The sequence below is a fragment of the Rhineura floridana genome, chromosome 9 (assembly GCF_030035675.1).
Source record: "Rhineura floridana isolate rRhiFlo1 chromosome 9, rRhiFlo1.hap2, whole genome shotgun sequence".
NCBI lineage: Eukaryota > Metazoa > Chordata > Lepidosauria > Squamata > Rhineuridae > Rhineura > Rhineura floridana.
In genome coordinates, this window is record NC_084488.1 from 24,615,061 (window position 1) to 24,640,769 (window position 25,709).

At 40.3% G+C, this 25,709-nt stretch overlaps 1 protein-coding gene across 3 annotated transcripts in view; it reads right to left on the reverse strand.

The window, feature by feature from the left end:
• RFC1 (replication factor C subunit 1) overlaps positions 1-25,709 on the reverse strand; it is an 81,233-nt gene that overhangs the window by 36,134 nt on the left and 19,390 nt on the right. For 2 of the 3 annotated variants that reach the window (XM_061582979.1, XM_061582978.1), the window contains exons 2-9: positions 20,427-20,555; positions 18,904-18,979; positions 17,087-17,203; positions 10,801-11,033; positions 8,395-8,469; positions 4,277-4,354; positions 2,475-2,562; positions 2,090-2,382 (exon numbers count right to left, since the gene is read on the reverse strand). In XM_061582979.1, coding sequence (XP_061438963.1) covers positions 2,090-2,382; positions 2,475-2,562; positions 4,277-4,354; positions 8,395-8,469; positions 10,801-11,033; positions 17,087-17,203; positions 18,904-18,979; positions 20,427-20,555 — 1,089 coding nt within the window. The remainder of the gene's footprint in view (positions 1-2,089; positions 2,383-2,474; positions 2,563-4,276; positions 4,355-8,394; positions 8,470-10,800; positions 11,034-17,086; positions 17,204-18,903; positions 18,980-20,426; positions 20,556-25,709) is intronic. The other variant, XM_061582980.1, reaches the window with a different exon arrangement.

The window sequence follows — 25,709 nt, forward strand, 5'->3', positions numbered from 1 at the left end:
CTGAAAGAGCAGGTCCGTAGTCTGGGGGTGCTCCTGGATCCATCTTTGTTGCTAGAGGCCCAGGTGACCTCAGTGGCTAGGAGTGCCTTTTACCAGCTTCGGCTGGTAAGACAGCTGCAGCTGTTTCTGGACCAGGATAGCCTGACCACTGTTGTCCATGCAGTGGTAACCTCCAGGCTGGATTACTGTAATGCGCTCTATGTGGGGCTGCCCTTGAGGTTGGTCCGGAAGCTGCAACTGGTGCAAAATGCGGCAGTGAGACTGCTCACTGGGGCAGGGTATCGCCAACATGTCACCCCGCTGCTGAAAGAATTGCACTGGCTGCCTATTCGCTACTGGGTCAAGTTGAAGGTTCTAGTCTTAGTGTACAAAGCCCTATACAGCTTGGGACCAGGATACATGAAAGACCGTCTTATCCCTTATATACCCAGTTGATCACTACTCTGTGCAGGTGAGGGCCTCCTGCAGATACCATCTTATCAGAAGGTCCGTTCCGCACAACATAGGAAGCAGAGCTTTAGTGTGGCAGCACCTACCCTGTAGAATTCCCTCCCCTTAAATATTAGACAGGCGCCATCTCTGTTATCTTTTCGGCACCTATTGAAAACCTTCCTCTTTCAACAAGCATTTTAAGTTGAAACCTTATCCCAGTCTGCATCTGTGTTGGAATTTGCTTTTTAATATGTGTTTAAACCTTTTTTAAAAAACAGTATCTTTTTAACTTTTTTTAAAAGATGTCTTGAAAGCTTTAAAACAATTTTCTTAAAGATGTTTTGTTTTAATGTATTTTAAAGTCTGGTGTGTTTAGTGCTTTTGTTTGCCACCCTGGGCTCCTGTTGGGAGGAAAGGCAGGATATAAATCAAATAATCAAATAAATAAATAAATAAATTTGACATTGGGACACTGGCACAGCAAGGGTAGAGAACAAAGGCCCCATTCGTTCTCCTGTCTAGATGAAGAAATAGCCTAGGCACATGCATGTAAATCAGTTCAGTGCTCTATATAAGTCAGTTCAGTGCTCTATATTTGTTTCTTGAATCTCTACAACACAGGTTCTCTGGGCAGCTCACAAAGTACACACAACAATTAAAATACAATATAAAACAAGTAGTATCTTTAAAAAAGCAAACAATTGTTAAAACTAAAGACCAGGCTATACATTATTTAAAAGACCTGGATGAGCATAAAGGTGCCTAAAAGCCCACAAAAATGGCACTGGGCAAAGTTTCCTGGGAAGGCTGTTCTATAACTGGGGGGGCAGCTACCAAAGATGCCCTCTTCTTGGTAGTTACCCCCCATACTTTGTTTGGTGGGAGGCGCTCAGAGATGGGACTCTAAAGACAACCTTACATCACTGCCTCTCCGTCTCAGAGGAAGGCAATGGTAAACCCCCTCTGAATACCGCTTACCATGAAAACCCTATTCATAGGGTCACCGTAAGTTGGAATCGACTTGAAGGCAGTCCCACTGTCCCACACATATGGGAAAATGTGATCTTTCAGGAAACCTAGATCCAAACCATTTAGGGCTTGTAGGTATAACCAACCGTTTAGAATGGGCCCAGAAATGCACAGGGAGCCAAGTGCAGCTGACAGAGCACAAATGTAATATGGTCAAACCACCCTATCCTAGTTAATAATCTTGCAAGCCCTATTCTGAACCAACTGCAGTTTCCACATCATTTTTAAAGGCAGCCCTGTCTATAATGCATTGCAATAGTCAAAAAGGGAGGGTTACCAGAGCATGAGTTTTTATGGCGAAGGTATCACCATCAGGGTAAAGTCACAGCAAGAGTATCAGCCAAAGCTGATAAAAGGATCCATAAGTACCCCCAAGTTGCAAACACAATAGTTTAGGGAGAGTGTGACTTCATCTAAAACAAACTGAACAGCGGTGAATGACCTACCAACCAGCTCCATCTTGTCTGGCATACAGTCGCAGTTTGTTCACCCTCATCCAGTCTATTACCATGCTCAAATACTGGTCCAATCCATGTCGGGGCACAAAAGATCTTTCGGTCCCATCAGCATGCATTCAAAATAATAGTAATGAAACCCGCCATTCCTAAAGAGTGGTATTCAAACCTACCTTAGAAGTTTGGGGTGAAACCTTCTCCTTCTTGGGCGTCTCCTCCTCCGCCTCTAAAGAAACCGTCTTTCCTTTTGGAGTCCTACTTTCTTTTTTTATATTCTCTCCTTTTGGAGTTCCATTTTCTACTTTAATGCTTTCTGCTTTTTGCTTCAGTGCAGCCAGCTTGGAATCCTTCCTCTCTTTGCTACCAGAAGACTCTGGGTGCAGACTCAGTGTTCTTGCACTTTCTGAGCAAATCTGGTTCCTTGCAGAATAAGATCTCGTGTCAAGAGCTGAACTGGCAGGTTTTGCTGGGGAAAGAAGAATACATCAAAACATATAAATAAAGGGCTACTACTGCACCCTGGAAAGCTAAACAACTGTTTGCCTAGATAAAAATTACCTTTGAGAGACTGCTTATGCTTTTCTGTTTCATCTGGACTAGTTTTGGATGTAAAAGTTATCTGTTTCTCTTCTGGATCTTTTCGAGGCTGAAGTAGTAAGAACAGATAAAGATGTGTTTGTGAATAACTATGATGGTGACACTGTTACTAATAGTAAACAGGAAGCTATTTTTGTAAATAAATTTAAATTATCAGTCTGAACCATTTTGGGAGAAAATATTTTAAAGTACTTTACAATCGGTATTTCATGCCTTTAAAACTCACCACAAGGAATTGGAAATTACTATTTTCTACTGTATCACTGCTAAATTATAACAAAATAGGGGGGAGGGAGAGGTGTAGATGTGTTCATTATATTCTGAATTTATTCCAGAGGGCTAAAATTTCAGAACATTTCAACAAAGCTTCATTTATAAAGCAGGCAAACTAGTCACTATTGAAATCTGTCCCAATCAGAGCATGTTTGTGCTCATTCAAAGCAAGGACAGCCGATGAGATTCTGTTTTGTCACGTTTGCTTCTATTTCAGTAATCATTTGAAGATACTGGCCTATGATGTGTAGCAGAATTTGGTCTTGACCAAATCTCTGTGGAACAAGCATAGAGTAAGAGGTGGCAACTGAGCCACCAGGACAAATCTCTGCAGTAGTCCTCAATTTGGGGTATTAGAAAGAACAAACCAGAGGAGGCATACAAAGGGGAACAGAGAACTACTCATTCTCTTGTCTTTACTCATTTGTCTATTTTCCTCCAATAGCCTTCACAAGCTGTTGGAGAAATACTAGACAGAAAGGTGGCAGGTGTTGCTTTAAAATTACAGCTGCCGAAATGTAAACCATTGCACTATGAATAAGTTGCCCATTTTTAAACTTTTTTTCTTTGTTAACAAAAATAAATGGAATATTAATCCAGGAAAGAGAAAACTGCAGGTGAAGACCATCTCTGAGTCTCTTTAGCTTGACTGTCCATCCCCTGCTCCTTCAACAAGGCCATCTACCATCAACTGTCCTATAGAGAGGATATTTTTTATATGTTGACTTTTTAATATGTTGACACCATTTGTGTTGTTTTTTAAAAATGTACATTAATATTAACTGAAAGTCACTTTAGAAAGAGTTGCATCCTGAAGGGCAGGATGTAAATAATTGTTTTTTTATTATTATTGTTGTTGTTGTTGTTACTACTACTACTACTACTACCACCACGACTACTACTACTACACTTAAATTAGACAGACTTTTTTCTCTTTTTTTAGAGATTAGGAAGTAAATCATTGCAATCTATATTAGGGTAGCTAACCTTTTCTGTCTTGAGGGCTGTATTTACCCTTGGTCACTCTTCTGGAGGTCACAAACCATTTGCTGGATGTGGCCAAAGGTCAGCGTGGCCACCCCACAAGCTGACATGGGCAAACACTGAGCACACAGTCCCCCCCCTCCAACTGATCCTTGCTCTTTCATGAGGAATGCATGCATGAAACGCACTTCAGGAATCAATCCACAGATGAAAATATCTACCACTTTCTTTACTGGCAGTGCTGTAAAAAGCAATAAAGAAATAGCAAAAAAAGAAAAAAGCAGAAGGCTAGATGGGTAAGAAGAAAAATGGCCCTAAAGAAGAGGCAGAAGTAGATGCAGTCTCTTTCTCAAAATCAGGAAACAAACATGCCAGAGGTAACATAAGGCCTCCATGGATATATCCACATCATACACAAGATGACTGTGACCCCCTCTTATGTATTTCCATTGGCTCCCATCCTTTGAAAATTATTTGCCCAGCGCAACCACTTCACAAGGTGTTACCTTTTTCTTCTTTGGTGTTTCATCCAACATGGCCAGAGTTCGGGCAAATTCTTCATCTTCATGCAGCTGCCTTTCCAGCTGAAAGAAGCATGTAGCGCATCACAAAAACAGACAAATCATAAACTGACATTGCTAACAATCAGAGGTTTATCCTGCCTGCAAATGAAGACTGCTATGCCACCTGAATTAGGGATGTAATTGAACTCTGTAATTTGTTGGTTCAGAATAAGAATCCCACCCATCCTTGTCACTAAAGATTCTTCTTTCGCTCAACCTTATTATAATCCAAGCTGGAGAAGGCCTGTTCCCTTTCTCTTGCCTCCAGCATCCTCCCGACTTACCGTGTTGCTATTCTAACAGAGCAGAGGGAGGAAGCTCTCTTTTCAGCCCTCCTGCGCAGTGCTGCTGTGGGAGTGAGCCAGGCACCAGCAATGCTGGGAAATATAGTTCTCAGAGCTCCTCACAGACCATTGGGAAACTACACTGCTGACATCTGGCTTGCTGCCTTAGTAGCACGGGAGGGAAGGCAGGCTTGCAGTGAGTGATGGGACAGAGTTTGGAGGGGCACTTGGAGAAGGAACTAGACCTTGTCACAACTCAATGACTTAACTAATTACTTGGAATAAGCCAAACTCTCCCACCTTTACTGAGAGGGCAAAAGAATTATCCCAGCATTTTTGAGCAAATCCAAGGAAAACCAAGGGTGGGAATGTATGGATGATCAATAAATTTAAATCAAAATGTTATTTCAGTATAATCCATTTTGCAAGCAGCAATATTATATCAGCCATTCAGCATTTGCAAACAAAAGAGATCCGGTCCACACATTCCTCAGTTGCAGCCCCTCCATTCTTGGTGCAACTTGCCTAAAATTGTCAGAGAAAGCTCGCCACAGCCACGTCCACTTTCACCCTAAACGGGTCACACTGTGATCTCATCATGCTGGTTATGCGAGGAGGGTACAAACCAGGGGTGCAGGAAGCACGAGGGCCACTCTGCTCCACAGCAACCTTCCAGGGGTTGCATGCCAGTGGCGGGAATGGCCAGATGCTAAAAGTGGGTGGGGCAACCAATGGGGCATTTGCCTCTGTACAGCGGGATACATGCAAGCCATACAAGAGCACTCAAGGAAGGGGTGGAGCAGGGCCAGTGAGGGATGTGACATGGGTAGGTGCCTGGAGGGAGCCCCAAGAGTAGGATAGAGAGGCCTGGAGGCCACATTTTGCCCCTGGGCCAGAGGTATAGGTCAACACTCCCTTCAACTCACAAGTTATATTTTCAATCGCTATTTTCTGAAATGGCTTTCTCTCCTAGAACAAACATATGCTCAAGTTTCAATCAAATGCAATAAGGGCAAAAACAGGTTACGTTCTCTTTCATTTTGCCCTTAATGCAATAAATACAGCATCTACTGCATCCTGTTGTTATCAAATATTGTTTCTTAGAGGAAAGCTAATTTGTTCTTGGCCAAAAGATTCATCGCTAAGAGCGGTTCTGCCCACATTACACAAATCCAATCTTTTGGCAACAATGAGATCAAAACTTGCCTCATCGCACAATTCAGACAGATTAACTTTATAAGCAGAAGAGTGCCACAGGGTTTACTTTTATGTAACTGTGAGCCACAGAAGGATATTTGGACCGATGAAGAGCATTATTCTTTCTTGTTTTCAGTATGAAGCTGAATGTGGACAAATTCAGCAGTAAAAATTGAAGTCAGGCAAGTCAGTGAAAAGTTCCTGTCTACAGTGCCTTGGATTTTTTTTTTAAAATCTATCTACATTAAAACTAAGCCGCCTTTTCAAATTATCAATTTTTCTGACATGCTATTTAAGACCACATCTGCACCATCTGGGAACTGTAGCTTAAGGGTGCTAAGAGTTGTGAAGAGACCCCTATTCACCTCCCAGAGCTACATTTCCCAGAGTGGTTTAACAATCAATCCTTATTCCAGAGCTTGGAAAAGTTACTTTTTTGAACTACAACTCCCATCAGCCCAATCCAGTGGCCAAGCTGGTTGGGGCTGATGGGAGTTGTAGTTTAAAAAAGTAACTTTTCCAAGCTCTGCCTTATTCCCAGGGAGCTCTGGAAATTGTAGCACTTAGGGGAATAGGGTTCTCCTCACAAGTCTCAGCACCCTTACCAAACTACAGTACCCAGGATTCTTTGGGGGGAGCCTTGACTGTTTCAAGTGGTATGATACTGCTATAAATGTATAGTGCAGATGGGGCCTAAACATGACATCCATGTTTAAATGCTTACAATGCCCAGAGAACATTAATTTTCAGTGAAAAGCATGACTTTATCATCTCGTGTCAGTGAAATACTTAACACCTACAGCTTAGGGATAATTCTATACTTCACCATGGAGTGCTCAAGTTTCAGCACCAGCCAAAGTGGACACATAATCCTTCCTTTGTTCTAGAATTGTGCTGTGACAGGCAGTAGCTATTAGTATGGCTGTGTCAAGAAAAGCCCCCTTCCCTCAAACAGTTGCAGGGAGCTGTAGGATGGGAGAGTGGAAGCCTTGGAATTATGCCAATGCAGCCAAAATGGTAAACTATGATTCAGCCTGTCTATTTCCAGGACAAAACTAGTTTATATTCACCGTCTGCAGCATTTCACTTTTTACATACTCTTCAAGTATTATCTTTTCAATTGATTTCCACTTAGCATATGATATCCTCTATCATGGGCTAGAAACTGCTCTACGTGTGTCACTTTCAGAACAGCGCCAGATGACTTAAATTCACAAGCAACGCCAACCCATCCAGATTCCACTCAGAGTGGGCGTACACCACTCACGGCTTTCCATATCCATATGACAGGAGTAACTAGCCTGCAGCCCATGAGCTGTGTCCATCCCCACCCCCCGCCCAATATACACACACAGTCTGGAGGGATACACAGAGTTAAGGTAAAACTCCTCAGCTTGACAAAGACTGTCCAAGCAAGCTTATGAAGCTAGTCAGTCAAGGCTACCAAGCCATCAACTTTTTAAAAAAAACCTTCCTTTATCAAAGGAATACTTTTATTTGAAGACAGCATGATGGCACAATGACTTTCTCTAGAATGGGAGCCACAACTTTTGACCTAATTTTTTAGTTTTAGACGGTTACAGAATTAAATTAAGAGTACATGAGTGTTCCTCATTTTATCATACATTAAAGCTAGAACTATATATACTCAGAGTCTGTTTCATGTGGGTGGCAACATCCATGGTGAGACAAAGCAAGATCTCCTTTGTCGTGACTCCCTACTCCGTGCATTAGATGAGAATACCTTACTAGGAACAGACTTCTCCTTGCTTTAAGGAAGCAAAACAAGACCTCTAAGATGTCCCTTAAAAAGTTAGGCTTGTTTTTGCTCCATTATCGAGTGTACTAAAAAACCCTGAAACTCTGATGTCCTGCTTGTGGGCTTCCCATAGGCACCTGGCCTTGGTCAATGTGTGAACAGAATGCTGGACTAAATGGGCCTTTGGGTTTATCCAGAAGGAGGTCTCTTATGTTTTTGTGTTATTTGCTACCACAGAGGTAGCCAACTTGGTGCTCTCCAGATGTTTTGGATGACAACTCCCATCAGCTTCAGCTAGCATCACTGAGATGATGGGAGTTGTTGTTCAAAACATATGAAGGGCACCACCCTAGTTTCCCCTGCTCTACAGCTGGAGTTCTGCTAACTTTTATTTGGGGGGGAGGGAGGGCAAGGTTGATGCCATGGCATTCCCTACAACACCCTAAAAATGTTTGGCAAAGTTGTTAAAATGCTCTTTTCAACATTCCTAGTTCTGTCACAACTACATTTCTCAGAGTTGAAGAGAGAAGCCATGAGAGTTAGATAAGGCTGTGTATGCAGTACAGTTATTTACCTAGGAAATAACTTTCTAACTGGGCAAGAGTTCAGGAAGGAGCTTGGAAGTCATCCTTTGGGTACCGTGGCCCAAAAAGATGAATCAAATAAAATGAAGAATGGAGAAAGATTCAGCTTCGACAAATACTAAGTAAACAGAAAAGGGAAGAGCCAGCAGGAAGTCTGTACTGAAACAGAACATATTCAGTATCAAGAAAGGATGCTAAAAAAACCCCAGAGAAGTATGTGTTGTTGGTGGTGTTTACCTCTGTATTCTCTTCAAGCTGTAGCTGCTTGGCAATAGCCTCATCATCTAGTGTGGAATCCCTGCTTTGTGAGAGCTGCACCACAAAAAAAAAGAATCACAGAGGGGCTCATGTGGAAGCCATCATTTAGACAAGCACCATGGAATACTGAATGAGAAGGAAAATGATAAAGCCTCAACCTAAATGCCTACACTTAAAAGAGTGAGCAAGCTTCCCAAGCATAAAGGAAAATCCAATTCCAGTGATAAAGGAGTTTTCAAAATGACGTTTTGGAGAACGTAAGCAAGAAAATTTATCATATATTTGATTGCACCGACCCACAGATCTTGGACATTTATCGTTTTTTATTGCGCTGGCATAATTGATCCTAAACATTTGTACCAGTATACATTACAACTGACATAGTAATAAGGACACACATTTACCCATGCCATATTAAAGCACTTACCAGAAGAGAGGAATGTAACTTAGTTCCTATGTTTTGAAAGTTCAGAACTGAGAAATGTACACAAAAGAAATTACACAAAAAGGTGAAACTGCCACCCCCAAATATTTCCCAATCCAGCCACTGACGCTGAGTCCGAGCACATAGGATAATGTCCCTTCCTTCATTTTGGACTAGGATTGAGTTGGGCTGCCCAACATTCATTAAGCCTCCAGTTTCCAGTTCCTACAACCAAACTCTCTACTTCAAGTGCATGAAATGCTTTTATTCATAACTGACAAATCTGACTATTTTCTTGGGTCAGGAGAGAGTTGTGCTAACTGATAGAAGTTTATTGGTAAGGAAGAGGAGAACTGAATTGTTGCTGAATGTCTTCTTTGCTTGAATGTAAATTGTCTGTCCTGGCAAGTAGAGGTAAGAGGAAGAAGCACAGTAAAGGATGGAATAACCCTGAATCCTCTCTGTACCAAACTATTAATGTGGGTTTCTAATGTTTGTAAAGGGGGAGGACCATCTCCTTCCCTTCTTTCCCTTGAAATTTCACTTGTGCAAAATGACTGGTGTGTTTCCTGATATTATGCTGTCACATCTAAGCAATCCATACTGAGGCCTCTAAGTGATGATCTTGCAGCTCAATCTTAAAACAATGGTGCTTTTCCTTACTTGCCGCCCTGAGCTCCTTCTGGGAGGAAGGGCACGGTATAAATTTAATAAATAAATAAATAGATAGATAGATAAATAAGTGCAAGATCACCATTCCAATGCAAGAAAATGCTTACTCTGCAACAGCAACCACCCATCAAACCAGCCATTATTTAATAAATTTATCACAAACAAGATTTGCTGCCAGCACTAGTAATAAAACTTTACAGGAATGGTCTCATGATCACATAATTGCCTCCCAATAAGAATATGCCAGATTTCTGTTGACCCTATCAGATGGTTCATAAAAGCCTCTCTTTTCCATCAGGCCTTTGGAAAATGTGTTATTGGGAGTTATGTTGTTTTAAAGATGTCTCCTGGTTTACAATGATTTTGCTTTAAGTTGCTTTACTGTTTTAAAAACTTTTTTTAAAAAATTAACATTTTAATTTGATCTTGTGAACTGCTCTGGAGACTTTCAGAAAAAAATAGTGATGGGAGACCCTCCAGAACAGATTTTGGGGGCGCACATGAGCTGGAGGAAGGAGAAGAGAAATCAGAAGTCTCACTACACAAGTGGATTTCCATTCCACAAGTGGACAGATATTAATGGATGTTGCTCACAGAAACATACTGAACATCTATAGGGCTGCTTTAATAACGCCAGCAAATTTTATGTCATTTCCTTAACCACATGTACAAAACCTGATGAAAATCAAGCGATGACTCAAATATTTTGAACAATAATGCCATCGAAAAACTATGTAGAGACAAAGAAAGCAGAATTAAGGGGTTTTACTTTCCTCTTCTTCCTGCCTGGCACTCACTCAAATGCTACACACTGCATGGTACTTCAACACTGGAATGTTAGTATTTTCCATGCAACAATGGACTAATGATTTGCAGTTCTTGTCCCGGTTTGTGTTGGCTACATATCAACATGAGTGTAAAGTGAACAAATACGAAGACATTTGGTCAGCTTTTCTTGAGACTTATAGTGAACAGATGCCTGTTTAGCACACATTCTATTCCTTCTTCCTCACTTCCTTGTGTCATTTCTCCCCCTTTTTAAATTTACTATATTTGTCTAGGGGATTGTTTTCCTCCTCTTCCCAAAATTGAGACTAAAGTGAAAAAAACTGCCATTTAAAAAAGAAAATCAAAACAAAATCCATTTAAAGTGCTATTCTAACACCCTAATAAAAGGAATCCTAACTGAAATGGAGAGCACATCAACATTGTCTTCATCAAGTTCATGAACTCTTCTGCTCACAAGCAGACATCAGCTAGGAGACAAAGCCACCTACTGCACTACTCACTTCTTTTCGTTTGCTTGACACCAGTTTCTTCTCTGATCGCTGAATGCTACCAGTTCCAAAGTAATCAATTACAGAGGTTGGTGTTAGTTTTACTGGAGATACAGGTTTACTTTTTATTTTTGGTTTGGGGTCTGCCTTTGATGGTCCAGATGTTCCTGGATGAGTGCTTGCAGATGTACCATTCTCCTTGGGTTTTTGGGAAACCTTCTTATTTACTAAATCGTCATCTTCATCTGCAATAAAAAAAAAGCAAATAATTACTCCTTGGTACCAATATGCCTGGATTCTCATCCTGGTATTAGGGCTCAAAAAGAAAGCCGCTATTTACATTGAATAGCTGCCTATTTGGCAGCAACAATTTCTCTGCTGAAAATCAAGCACAGCCCTGTCTGTACATAGGAGATGCTATTTGTAATGTTTAACGTCTCTGCTCAGTCGTTCCTCTGTTCTCAATGCTATGTGAGCAGGCCCCTACACCTTTGCCTACAGAGAGTTTAAAAGTACAGTTTAATTCTAGATGAATAGCAAACATGCACATTATTATAATGTGGTTATATGGCCCTCTTATCTGAAATGAAATGTTAAAACCCTGAGCTGTAATAAAAACATAAAATTGATCCACTGAATCTATTCAGATAGTAGTCCCACATTATTACTCCTCCAGAGAAATTAAAACTAACATGAAAATGTCTTCATATCACAGCAACAGTCATCTTAGTCACTGCAACCTGCTGTCTGTAAACTAAAATCCTAAAAATATCACTTGCAACTCCTGATAACTGTATTAAGAACAGCATATCATCTTCCAGGGCAGAAGAGCCAGTGAATCCTTCAGATTCTTGCATTGTTTTTCAAGATCACATTTCAGCTCTTAGACAAGCTTTAAGAGGACACCTTACTGAAAAGCTTGGAACTAGGATTGGAGCCAGTGGGGAAAAAGTATCACCCAATTTCACAAGTCCTATACTTGGCATCCATGTTTTTTGCCTTCTTCTTGCCAATATATTATGTGACAAATCCCTGCTTTTGCTCAGTGATTTACTATGGGTGGCATACATCTCGCATGGGTGACATTCACAAACCTCTACTTCTGCTGAACAGCTTTTGTACAGAAGAATCAACAATATTTATTCTGCTGTTGGTGAACTTTTCCACTACCACCCTATGATTCCTACTGTATCCACTCCAAAATGATAAAGTCTCACCCCTTGCAGGTGAACCACTGTGGCTATCGTTCTGAAATTTGGCAGGCTTCATTGCCTCAAAAGGAATGACCATGCCTGCAAATCGCATCTAATTATGGCAGAAAGTGAACAAGTTATAGTCTTTTCCTTTGTTTAGAAAAAAATCAAACTTGAAAGCTGTCCTGCATGAAAATCCCTGGGAACATCTGCCAACAACAGTCTGGCAGGTTTGATCCACTGCGGAGAAGCTGCTATTCCTGCAAATTTCATTCACTTCTGTGAAAAGGAAAAAAGCCACAGCCATGTTTAGATTCCCCACTATAGCGAATGGGGAAAACAAAACTTAATTTTTAACAGATCTAATTTGGTCCTGAATGACAGGTCAAATTAGAAACACACGGCAGCTACAAATCAGATCTGCAGCGTTCCCAAAGGATACAAGCCAAATCTTGTGGACAGTGCCCAGCCCTATTATGAAAAGAAGCTAACAAAAAAATCTTATTTATTTTTACTCGGTCAAGAGTGTAAATTCCAGGAGGTTATTATTGTTGATGTAGGTGCAACACACCCAACTCTTTGGCATCTGCTAGATTCTATATGGGACATGAAAACAAAATGCAAGTTAACTATGGGACCATTCACTACAATTACAGATATGATCTAAACACTTACATCTTTTTTTTTATTTTCATGTCAAAACCTACGTCAATCGTGCATGCAATCATGCTTGAGCAAATTCAGTCAGTCTGTGTGAAACAAAGCAGTAATAGTCTTGAAATAATCTGCTCATAAGAAGCTGTCATATCACTGAAATTTCCATAACTTTATTGTCCATTTGCAAAAAGTGCAAATAAAAATGTTAGTCATGAAACCCTTGTTTGTGGAAGAAGATTTAAACCAATTTCAGCTCATACAGTGTAGAAAAAATGGGTACACAAAGCATAGAGTACGAAAGCTTTGATACAAGTGTACTTCATCAGAAAAAATGCGGTCAAAACACATACACAACTGATTATTAATGAAAAGCACTAAGAGGTACTAGAAGAAAGGCCACAACTCTTGCAAATTAAAGGTCATTTATGAAACTGAGCAAGGTTCAATGCAGCATGAATAGGTCATCTTCTACAAACAACTTTCAAGGTCCCATATTTAAGTGTGGGAGTTACTGAATAGGCGCAAGCATTTGAATGTCTCCTCCTAATACACTGGGCTAATTTACCAGAGACTGGTTAGCAACAGAAATATTTATAAAACCACTCTGCATTTTCCCATTACTTGTGAGAGACACTGTGTTCTGCAAGAGACATTGTGTTCTGTCTTAGACAATCAATAACCTAAAAGGAAAAAGAGGCTGGATTAACCAAACATAGTAATGATGAAAAGTGTTTCATTGTGATTAAAATGATAAACCTAATGACCTGTACAGCCCTTCTTGTGTTAAAGACAATGTACTTTATCACATGACCATCATACACTTTAGAATATGATCTCCAGGAAGCCAACTTCAAGACAAATTGAAGAGGCAAAGGCAAAGGAGGAAAGAAAACATTAACCATGTAAGCCTTAAGAGCATAACTTTTCAGAAGGTACTTTAGCTGTAATTCACAAGCTGATTAGCAGCTTCATTCAATACAACAAGTAGCAAATAGCCTGAAGACCTCAGCCTATCTGCTTTTAGGACTGAGTCTAGGTGGCCAAGTTAAGAACATCAGAACCCCATCTACTGGATCAGACCAAAAATCCACCTATTCTGTTTCCCACAAGCATGACATGAGAGCAGAAGGGCTCTCCCATTGTTGCTCTGAGCAACCGGTATTCAGAAAGTTACTTCCTCTGAACCTAGAGATGCCATACAGTCATTGTGACTGGTAACCTACCTTTCATAAATCCACCATCTAAGCTAGTGGCCATTACTACATTTTGTGGCAGCAAATTCCACACTTTAGTTATAGGTTGTATGAAGAATGTATGAAGTTGTATGAAGTATGACTTCCTTTCCCCACTCCAGAGTTTTTTTGGGAGAAGCTAAACAGACCCAATGTTGCAGAATTTCCTCATCAGGAAAGTGCTTCAGCTCCATTTGGGTTGCTTTTTCTGCACCTTTTCCAGGTCTACACTATCTTTTTTTGAGATGGGGTGACCAGAACTCTAAACACAATATTGTACAGCTGGAAAAGGTGCCAAAAGGAACAGCCCAAAAAATTATGCTTCGAAAATAAAACATTTTAAAATTAAACAGATTATCACTGCTTTAAAATGCACACGATTGCACATTATTGGGCCAGATTTAGTGAGACTGACACCAGGAAAAATAGCTTCCCTTTTCTATAATACCATATCCAACACAGCAACAGAAAGGGAATTTTAAAAAACCTAGAAGAGGCCTCAACTAGTCAATGCAAACAATTTCTTTTTCTGCATCCAGCAGACAAAAGATTATAGATTTCTCAGCAGCTATAGCCCATGCTCAACACATTCCTCTTCACCTTCCAAAAAAGCAGTGCAAAATAGCACTTTGCAGACTGGATGGCAACAGAAGGTTGAATCAATTTAGACACACACACACACAAACACATGGATGCTGGAGGACAGGTATCTGTATTTTCAGGAGATAATTATCTCACCGTGACAATGATGAGATTTTTCCATATCCAGTGAAGAATCATTACATCCAAATAATTGGATTCTGTTTGAGAGACATCAGTGGTTGATCTAAGAACCACGACGTTTCAAATTGGCCCAGACTGAGCATGTATGCTGAAGTTCAAAATAATAGGTCTGGAAGACCTAAAATCAGTGGAGGTCTCCCATCTGTGGACTGCTTTTCCCAGTCTGGCGCCATCTCTGTCAGTTTTTAGGCACCAGACTAAGACCTTTCTGTCTACCCAGGCCTTCCGTTACTTAATATTGCCTCCTTTGGTGGTTCTCATCTTCCAGAAGGACTTGGTCATTAATATATGGCTGGATAAATATTTGATGTATTTTGTACTGTCAGTGTTTAAACATTTTTCTCTGGTTTTAAATTGTTTCTGTGTGAAGTCTTATTTTTGTCAAATTGCTTTGAGACTTTTTATTGCAAACGACGACTGAAATTAAATAAATAAATGATAAAAACCATTGCCTCAGATCTGCTTAGCCAGGGAATCCACAGTGCTGCAAGGTGGCAAATACAGGAATCAGTTCTGGACAGCAAACATCTTCTTTCATATATTTCTAGGTCAGGATGCATCTACTAACTTTTAGCAGTAACATTAAATGTCTGTAAAAAAAACACTGCTCAGAGCCAGTAGACAGATCAGCCACGTACAGGTGACTGGCATGTGTTTCAAATTAAGTTGATAACTCTACCTACTGCAGATAAGAATAACCTTGATCTGCAGCCAAGACACTTCACGATTAACCTTGACCAAATATTTTCTGGCATGTCACATGCAAAAAACTGCCTGTATTGTTAAAGTTACATAATACTGAACACTTCTGGTTGCCTCACCTCTGGGCACATTCCCAAGGGCATTCACTTTATTTAATATAAACCCACAGAAAATATACACTACGAAAATCACAAAACCATTCAATCCAAAGCTCAGTGGGAATGGAAACTGTCAATGTTCAGCCATCAAAAATAGCTCGCTTTTCATCAACCTTATTCTCCCCAGCCTCGGCACAGAATTCTCTATTGCCTACCTTGCTTGACACTGTACCTAACTCATTTTCACACTGCTCATTTAAAGCAAAAAGCTTTTTGCTAAAAGTTACATACAGAAAATGGCATGGTGTTACAAAACCATCTAGTTATTTATTTTAAAAATTATACAGGCTTATAAAAACCACTGACCTAGTTTCCTGTGGGAAGCAGGAAATACCTGCTGATAAACAGGTCTCAGAAATCCTAAGGACATCAAGCTCTGTCAGCTACAGACGCAACTCTACATAACATCATGGCTTAACTCTACCATATACTTGCTCAGGAGTCTTACCAACCTTAGTGGCACTTACACCCAAACATATAGAGGAATTGCAGCCTGCTCATGGAAGCAAAGCAAAAATAAACTTACCTCTACACTACGATCTTATCATTGTACTTTAACCTGCACAAGAGAGCTATATCCAGTTTGTTTACTCAGGCCATTTTTTTCTCACAAGTTACTGGCTGTGGCCAAAACATATTCATGCAAGAACTGTCAAACTAGTTTTACACCAGAAACCCTCTTGTCTGTTAGGATCCCCACTCCTAGAAGATCTATCTTCCACACAACAATATATGTTTTCATTCTAATGCCTTCAAGTGATCTTTCTATGGGACCACAATACCTATCGGAACGCCTCTCCCGATATGAACCTGCTCATACACTACGCTCCACATCGAAGGCCCTCCTCCGAGTTCCGTCTCATAGGGAGGCTCGGAGGACAGTGACAAGATCTAGGGCCTTCTCAGTGGTGGCCCCCGAACAGTCTCCCCGAAGAGGTGCGTATGGCGCCGACATTGCTCTCCTTTCGGCGCCAGGTTAAGACTTGCCTCTTTGCTATGGCGTTTTAATATGTAACTCGTTTTAGTTTTAAATTTTGTTGTAATTGTTTTTGATTTCTTGTTTTATATATGTTTATGCTGTATTTATTATGAGATCTGAGATGTTTTGTATTTTTATATTCTGTTGTTCACCGCCCAGAGAGCTAATGCTAGTCGGGCAGTATATAAATCTAATAAAATAAATAAAAATAAATAAATAAATAAAATAATGAATCCCACCTGTTTATAATTAAAGCAGAGAAACTATTACGCTAGCTTCTGTACTATCAACAAAACAACTCCCATTCAACTGGTTAAAAGCAGTTCTTGATTTGATGTACTACAGTAGTATTTCAGAATCAAAATATCTTAAAAAAACAGGATCATGCTCAGAAACCAATAAGAATGGTAATAGATAAGCAACGTTAATATACAAGTCACACAGCCTACAGACCTGCTTCTGTATTTGATGATCAAACTTTTTTTCTTTTTAGCCTTCTTTTTAAAGCATGGCCTAAATTTACACAAGCATTAAGAGCATTTCTTGTACAACATAACTCTCATACACTAGCAGTTTTGATATTGAATTCATTACCTGTCTCTGAAACATAAACAACAGGGTCCTTTTTTAGAATCTTATCAGGCTTTGAAGACTGTGTTCTATCTGGTGGCTTCTTAGATTTTTTCACCAATTCCACCTCCTCCTCAGAATCTGCAATTAAACACAGTGGTATCATTTAATTCTGCCATATCCATACACAGACATAAAAATCCACAGAAGTGAATATTTTTTCTGCATTCACTTGACGCTCTGATTAAGCTTCCTTCAAATCCAGAGATGGGGAACCTCCGGACGGCAGACCTAGTTAGGCCTAACCCAGGAGGTCATTTTCCCAAAATCACAGCCATCTGTCCCACACCTATGTGATAGCAGGGATACTAACCCTTACAGCTATGGTCTACCTATGCTGCCGGAGGCAGTATGCTTTTGAATACCAGTTGCAGGAAACTGCAGAAGGGGAAGTGCTGTTGTGCAAATGTCCTGCTTACAGACTTTCCATAGGCATCTGGTTGGCCACTGTAAGAACAGGATGCTGGACTAGATGGGCTACCTGCCTGATCCAGCAGATTCTTTTTATGCGGAGCAGGTAAAGATGAGACTCCAAAGGAACAACTGTGAGCTTAAAGTGAGCTCCTAATTGTTCCTTTGCAAGCCGGTCCCTGCTGGATTTTGCATTTAAACTGAAGCAAACTTGTACCATTCAGCTTGCCCACAGAACTTTATCAATATTCTTTGGCAAAAGATAAACAATACAAAATTGTAAGAAGCCTGTCACCTTTTGCAATGTCTTAGCAGCCTTTAACAACAATTATAGTCAGATGATGGAAGTATACAAAAGAATTTTGCAATCTCTTAGAAATGTATTTGTGTGTTTTTTTTAAAAAAAAAATCTGAGTACATGTTAACAATTAGTTTGTCCACTTGAGACAGGATTCCCAAATGTTTTGAGAGTCTATAATGGGTACCTTAACAAGCAAGCTATCAGAAAAGAAAGGACAGAAAGCAACAGATGGGCCTTAATCCTCCTCCCTCCTCCCTCCTGATCCCTTTTCCTCTTGTGTCATATGCTTTAGACTATTGATATTAAAGTTCTGCAGGTAAATTGAACTGAACAAGTTTGCTCAAGTTTGAAGGCAAAATAATGACATGCTTTGAACTAGCAAAATTTGTGAATACATATGTTTGAACACACATGCCTTCAGACCATTGGTGTCAGATATCTTTGACACTGTAAGCTGCTCTGGAAGCCTTTTTCAGCTGAAGAGCAAAATAAAAAAGCTTTTCAATGCTGCTTTAATCAAAAAGAAAATTCCATCATATATTCTCCTTTAAACACTTGCAAGAACCAGATTTTTCTTCTTTTTGCGTATTTTGAACCTTGATTGTATGTATTTCCATACATGTAAAATAATGGACATGTAGTAACAAGCAATGAAAAGTGAAGTCCAGATAGATCATTAATGAGGATCCATCTTCCACAAGAAAACTAGTCATAATATAAAACTAGTCTGATATAATGAAGTTCAGGTGCTCATAATAAAAAATAGCAGAAATACAAGCCTAAGTTCGCAATCCTAACCATGTCTACTCAGAGGGAAGTCCTACTGAATTCAGTGCGGTTTATTCCCAGGTAAGTGGGCTTAGGGCTGCAGCCTTAACCATTAACTCCATGCTACCTGATTAGCAGCATTCACCAGGCAATGCATGGGCTGTAATGGATACCACTATTATAGATACACATTTTGTATACTTTTATGACTGAAAATTATTTCATCCAGATTTTGTAGGCCTTTCTCTAGAGAAGTTCTAGCAAATAAAAGTAAAATAGAAAAAGCAGCCAGAAATGTTACCTGAATCATAGATTATCCTTTTTTTCTTGTTCACCTGTTTGTGTTTAGAATCCTCTTCACGAGATGAATTCTTCACCTAGTTATAATGGTTTATCAGTTATTCACGAAAACATTTCAATATTCTCTTGTTTACCAGGTACTAAGAGATACAACCCAATAAAGTTATCTCATACTGGATCACTTTTCACCCCACCCCAGGTACATGGAACCTTCCACCCTCTGGATATTGCTGAACTACAACTCCCATCAGCACCAACAAGCACGGCCAACGGCCGGAGTGATAGGAATTGTAGTTCAGCAAAATCTGGAGGGCCAAAGGTTTCCTTACACCTGCCCCCATTGTTATACACTATCAACGCCCGTGACAAATTCAAAATGCAAATGACATATGACATGCAGTTCATACATTCAACAACCAATCCCAATGAGGGTGAGATCTCAAATGACAAAAAAAATATTATAAAAATGACACCTTTTCACCTATGGGTTTCTCCTTTAATTAAATATTTCATATCTGGCATCTTGGTATTTATTCCCAAAAGGAATTCATTAAGATTTAAAGTTTTATCTTTACCAATATATGAAAGTTAAGAGTTTTATCTTCAGCAATTATCTCAGTTTATTAGACTAGCCTATAAATCTGGTAGGCCAAGACACTGTTTACAAAATAGTCTGAGCTGCTTATGTTTTGTGATCGAGTCATTACCCACCCGATGTGACAAGGCCTGTTCAGTGTCAGGAGCAATCACGCTCAGCACACAGCCTTGGTTTCTCACCCTTTCTAACACTGCAAATATGGCATTAAAATACATTTACTCGGAAACAAGTTAGTAGCTTGGGTTTAGAAGAGCCTACATGCTCCACAACAAAAGAGGGTGTTTACTTTTCTCCAGCCTTGCAAATACTGACTTGGCAAGCATAACCAACAATGACTTCTGGGCAAATCAAGCTCTGGAGCCTCCAATCACAGCAGGAAGGATTGCACGCCAAAGATATCGTAGTCAGCTGGCAACCCTAGCTCAGCAATAGAGAAAAATGCATTGCCTGCAGAAGATACTGGATGTAATCCCAGGCATCACTCACTATAAAAAACATAATGGAGCTGGGAAAGATCCTTACTCAAGATAATGGAGGGGTGCTGCTAGTAGAAGAAGGTAGTACTGGCAGAGGTGGATGAATGGCCTCATCTGCACAAAGCCATTTCATATATATATGTCTGCTTACCACTTCGCTGAAAAGGGGGAAAGCAAACAAGATGGGAAGGGAGAAAAGTGGCTACCTCCACTTCTTTAGATGGTGGACTTCAAAAAGCTCAGCTTCAAAACCCCACGGGGTATACAGAATTGGTGCTTGGTTCTTTGGATCCTGGAGTGATTTTTTTTTTTTAAAGCAGGATGATTCAAGCAACCATTGTAGAAGCCACAGGTAAATTTAAGAACACCAGTAAAGGAGAAAAGATACAAGCATATAACAAAACCACCATCAAACTATAACAGGCATGTATCTGAAGAGCATACACTCACCTTGATTTCCTTCAATTTTGTCTTCTTGCCTGAAGTCCCCTCCTTATTTGAGGATTTCTCATTCTTTTTGGCAGGGTCACATCCATGTTTCTTTCCGGGAATTACAACTCCAAAGAATTTCCGGATATCCTGATAAAAGTGACATAGTTAAAAAGGCAACACAGTTTTATGATCTTTCATCTTGCATAAATTCAGAATATAAGTTTGGATGACCAGATCCAAAGTTGAAGCCAGATGATATAGCATTTAAAATAAACTTTTTATTTTTTAAAAGCAATGTATAACAAACCTATATTGAGAACGTTGTAACCTGCTAGAATCTTTTAAATGTTTTAAAGATGAATGACTCTGTGAGCCTGCACTTTCAATGATATTTTAAAAAGTTGCTTTCCTCAATTAAATACAAATTTTATGACAACTTCCAAACTCAGTTTAAAACATATTACAAAATATAACAGGTTGAAATCCTGAATCTACTTACTGCAACCCCATTGAAATGCATGGTTCATTCAAAAACAAAATTGTATTACACTTTCTCACCTGCTCTAAACACATGACTTGAGAGTAAATACTACTGAAAACAGTTACTTATTTCGAAGTAATGGATCTCAAATTGGTGTAAGATGATTTCACAGAATCCAACTAAATTAGGCCTGATCTACACAAACAGCAGATGAGGTGGTAAAACTATTCCTGGATTGTACCATCTCAATTCACAGGAGGGGGTCACATGTTCAAACACTTCCACATTAAAAAAAATATAAAGAAAGTTAACCTGTCAGGAACAGAGATAGGCTAGAACCCTTTTCCCTGACACCCAGTTTTCTACATATAAGGTTTTTATTAAAATAAAGGACAGCTTCCAGTCATGTGATCTGCAGTATGAAGAAGTATTTTTATCATCAGTTTTATCATCTCACCTCCTGTTTGTGCTGCCTAGGCTTCAATTACAATTCTTAAGGATAGACATCTCTCAAAACTTTCAATCCTACAAAGGTATATAAAGTTGCATACAACTACACATCATTCAATCCAGAAATCACTGTAAGTTTCCAACACTATGTAAAATAGATGCCTTCAGTTATTCTACTTCGTTAGTATCTGTACGTCCCAAATTACACAAACATTTTAGAGTGTTTAATTGCCATTCAACAATCTCCCCCACTTCAATTATTGTGGATCTCCGCTGGTTCTGCTTTAAAGGACACTAAACCATTTCTAGCTAATGTAGGAGAAAACACTCTCCAACTTGCCTACCCTGGATGCTAGTCCACACTATCTTGCAAACAGATGGGTGCAAATCACAGGTATCCTTTTGGCTCACCACCACCACCACCACCCTCCTTTCTCTCCTCCCGAAAGGACCTACTAAGGCTCCAGAAATGCTTTCTTGGTTTCTTTTTCACATTATATTTGTTAATATTATTATGGTGCATAATCCTGATGCACATACATCTGGAGAATCATAAGCCATTATGGCAGTAGGAAAGGGATCAGAAGACTTTTCTCTGGGTTAGGAAAGCTACAAAGCTTTCCCCCCAATGTTGCCAATTTCACCAGCAAGCAAATACAGGGTGAAGGAAATCTGCACTGATGAAACTGACAAAACTTACAGGGACAGGCACAGACTTTCATATACAGGCATACCCTGCTTTAACATACGCAATGGGACCGGAGCATATATGTAAAGTGAAAATGTACTTAAAGTGAAGCAATTACCTATGCATGTACTGCACAGCAATCGCCACTTGATGGCAGCGGCGTCATGCCATTAAGTGTCCGTAATTGCGAACCACACGTACGTTAAGCGGGGTTTGGTGGCGTATGGAGCATGTACGTTATAGCGAGGCGACGTTAAGTGAAGCAATGTTAAGCGGGGTATGCCTGTACAGAGGAAAGATTAATTTGTGTGGGAAAGCTATTTCCAAGTATTACTCTATGGGGGGAAATGTGCTTCAAATAAAGTGCATCTGTCTGCACATGAGGCCAAAACAAACAAAAGGTAGGAAGAAGCAAATATAGGAAACCCCCTTATTTATTGAGAAACATGTTTGTATACTGCTGTTTCATTTCAAAAAACATCAAAGCGGTTTACAACAAATAAAAACCATTAAAAATACAACAGGTCAACTACTGCAGAGACATTTTAACTGCCTGCATAAGCCTGGCGGAACAGAAAGGTTTTCAGCAGGCATTTAAAGGTTAAAACCAAAGGTGCCCGCTGAATCTCTGTTGGCAGAGCATTGCAGAAAACTGGGCCGATGACACTGAAGGCTCAATTTCATGTTGATGTTAAATGAGCCTTGCAAACTTGGGGACGATCAGTGCCGCTCCTACAGATGATCTCAGTGACTGAGCTGGGATATACGGGTTCAGGTGGTCCCCAAGGTGTCCTGGAGCTAAGTTGTTCAGGACTTTGTAAATTAACAAGGACTCGGTAAGAGATGGGCAGCCAGTGCAGATGGTTTAAAAATGTCACATGTGGTGTGTCCCCATCAGCAATCTGGCCGCAGCATTTTGTACCATCTGGAACTTCCAAACCAGGCCCACATAGAGCACACTGCAGTAATCCAGCTTCAAGGTTACTAATGCATGGGCTGCAGTGGTCTGGCTATCCCTGTCCAGGAACAGCTGTAGCTGGCAAACCAGACAAAGCTGCTAAAAGGACTGCAGTATATTGGGTCAGTGTTATTATGACTGTGATTGTTTGAATATGTCTTAAATCTATTGTTCTGCCAGTGAATATTGAGGACTGCCTGGAAAACACATTCAGGCATGCCCCCTGTGGGTTTTTTTCCCTGTTCTTTCTTCTTGTTCTAGAATATTCAGTAAAGAAAATGCTGGCGGCAGAAAACTCTGACTCTTGTGTCTTTTTTGGCTAAAGGGCAGCAGGAGGATTTAACATTGGCGACAAGGATAAAAACACTAAGCTCTAGGCTTAACTTCATCTCTGGGGAGAGAGGGAGAGAGAGAGACTTGGTCACAGTGAGTAAAAGGGGGAAAAACCAAGGCCACAACAGGATAGCTAGCTGTATTGGAAAGACTCATATCTTTGATTGTGCCAGATGATTGGACACTATACACAGAGAAGATTGAACAGTATTTTGAAGGAAATGAGACTGCTGCTAAAAAAAGAAGTGTCTGTTTTACTGAGCTCTATGGGAGGCAAAGCATATAGTTTACTGAGAAGTTTGACTGCTCCACAAAAACCTTCACTATTCAGCTTTGCAGAATTAGCGAAAATAATGCAGGAGCATTTGACACCAAAACCCTTACTGCTTGCAGAGTATTTCAGATTCCATAAGCGAAACCAGAAAGAGGGAGAGTCCATTGCAACATATGCAGCTGAACTTAAAAGATTATCTGAGTATTGGCAATTTGGTGAGGGGCTAAATGATGCATTGAGAGACCAACTGGTCTGTGGAATTCTGAAGGAAAGCATCCAGAAAGACTCTTAACAGAAGCAGATTTGACATTTAAGAGAGCACTTGAAATTGCTATATCTATGGAAACCGCTGCCAAAGATGCAATAGAGTTGCAGTCAGGAGTGAAAGCAAACATGAACAGGCTCCACTTGAACCAGAATGGAACCAGACTGCTGACACTTAAAATTAAAAAGGTAGCAGAGCAGCTTTTAAACTGACTGAGGGGGGAAACCCAACAGGAGCTGAGGAAGGTCCGGTTCGGAATAAACCTCCCCCCGGGATAAAAACCAAAGAAATGATGAAATTTTAAAAGGGGCAGGCCTAGAAGTAGGCATTGTGAGAGCAGGGGCACAGGATATAAATTCAGAAGAGCAAAATTACCACAGGCCAGACCACAAGTGCCAAAGACACTTGAAGAGACACACTGCTTACAAGTGCCTGTACGCTAATGCTAGGAGCCTCCGAACCAAGATGGGAGAACTGGAGTGCTTGGTCTTAGAGGAGAGCATTGATATAGTGAGCATAACGGAGACCTGGTGGAATGGAGAAAACCAGTGGGATACGGTTATCCCTGGATATAAACTATATCGGAAGGACAGGGAAGGACGTATTGGTGGCGGAGTCGCTCTATACGTGAAAGAAGGCATTGAATCCAGCAAGCTCGAAACCCCAAAAGAGGTGGAGTCCTCCACAGAATCGTTGTGGGTGGTGATACCATGCCCCAGGAGGGACTTAATACTGGGAACGATCTATCGTCCCCCTGATCAAAATGCTCAGGGAGACCTTGAGATGAGATATGAAATTGAGGAAGCATCCAAACTAGGAAATGTGGTAGTAATGGGTGACTTCAACTACCCGGACATAGACTGGCCGCATATGTGTTCCAGTCATGACAAAGAAGCAAAATTTCTAGATATTCTAAATGACTATTCCCTAGACCAGTTGGTCATGGAACCGACCAGAGGGACGGCGACCCTGGACTTAATCCTCAGTGGGGACCAGGACCTGGTGCGAGATGTAAGTATTGTTGAACTGATTGGGAGCAGTGACTACAGTGCTATTAAATTAAACATACATGTAAATGGCCAATTGCCAAGAAAATCCAACACGGTCACATTTGACTTCAAAAGAGGAAACTTCACAAAAATGAGGGGATTGGTAAAAAGAAAGCTGAAAAACCAAGTCCAGAAGGTCACATCACTCGAAAATGCTTGGAAGTTGTTTAAAAACACTATATTAGAAGCGCAACTGGAGTGCATACCGCAGATCAGAAAAGGTACCGCCAGGGCCAAGAAGATGCCAGCATGGTTAATGAGCAAAGTCAAGGAAGCTCTTAGAGGCAAAAAGTCTTCCTTCAGAAAATGGAAGTCTTGTCCGAATGAAGAAAATAAAAAAGAACACAAACTCTGGCAAAAGAAATGTAAGAAGACAATAAGGGATGTTAAAAAAGAATTTGAGGAGCACATTGCTAAGAACATAAAAACCAACAACAAAAAATTCTATAAATACAGTCAAAGCAGGAGACCATCTAGGGAGGCGATTGGACCCTTGGATGATAAGGGAGTCAAAGATGTACTAAAGAACGATAAGGAGATTGCAGAGAAGCTAAATGAATTCTTTGCATCTGTCTTCACAGTGGAAGATATAGGGCAGATCCCTGAACCTGAACTAACATTTGCAGGAAGGGATTCTGAGGAACTGAGACAAATAGTGGTAACGAGAGAGGAAGTTCTAGGCTTAATGGACAATATAAAAACTGACAAATCACCGGGCCCGGATGGCATCCACCCAAGAGTTCTCAAAGAACTCAAATGTGAAATTGCTGATCTGCTAACTAAAATATGTAACTTGTCCCTCG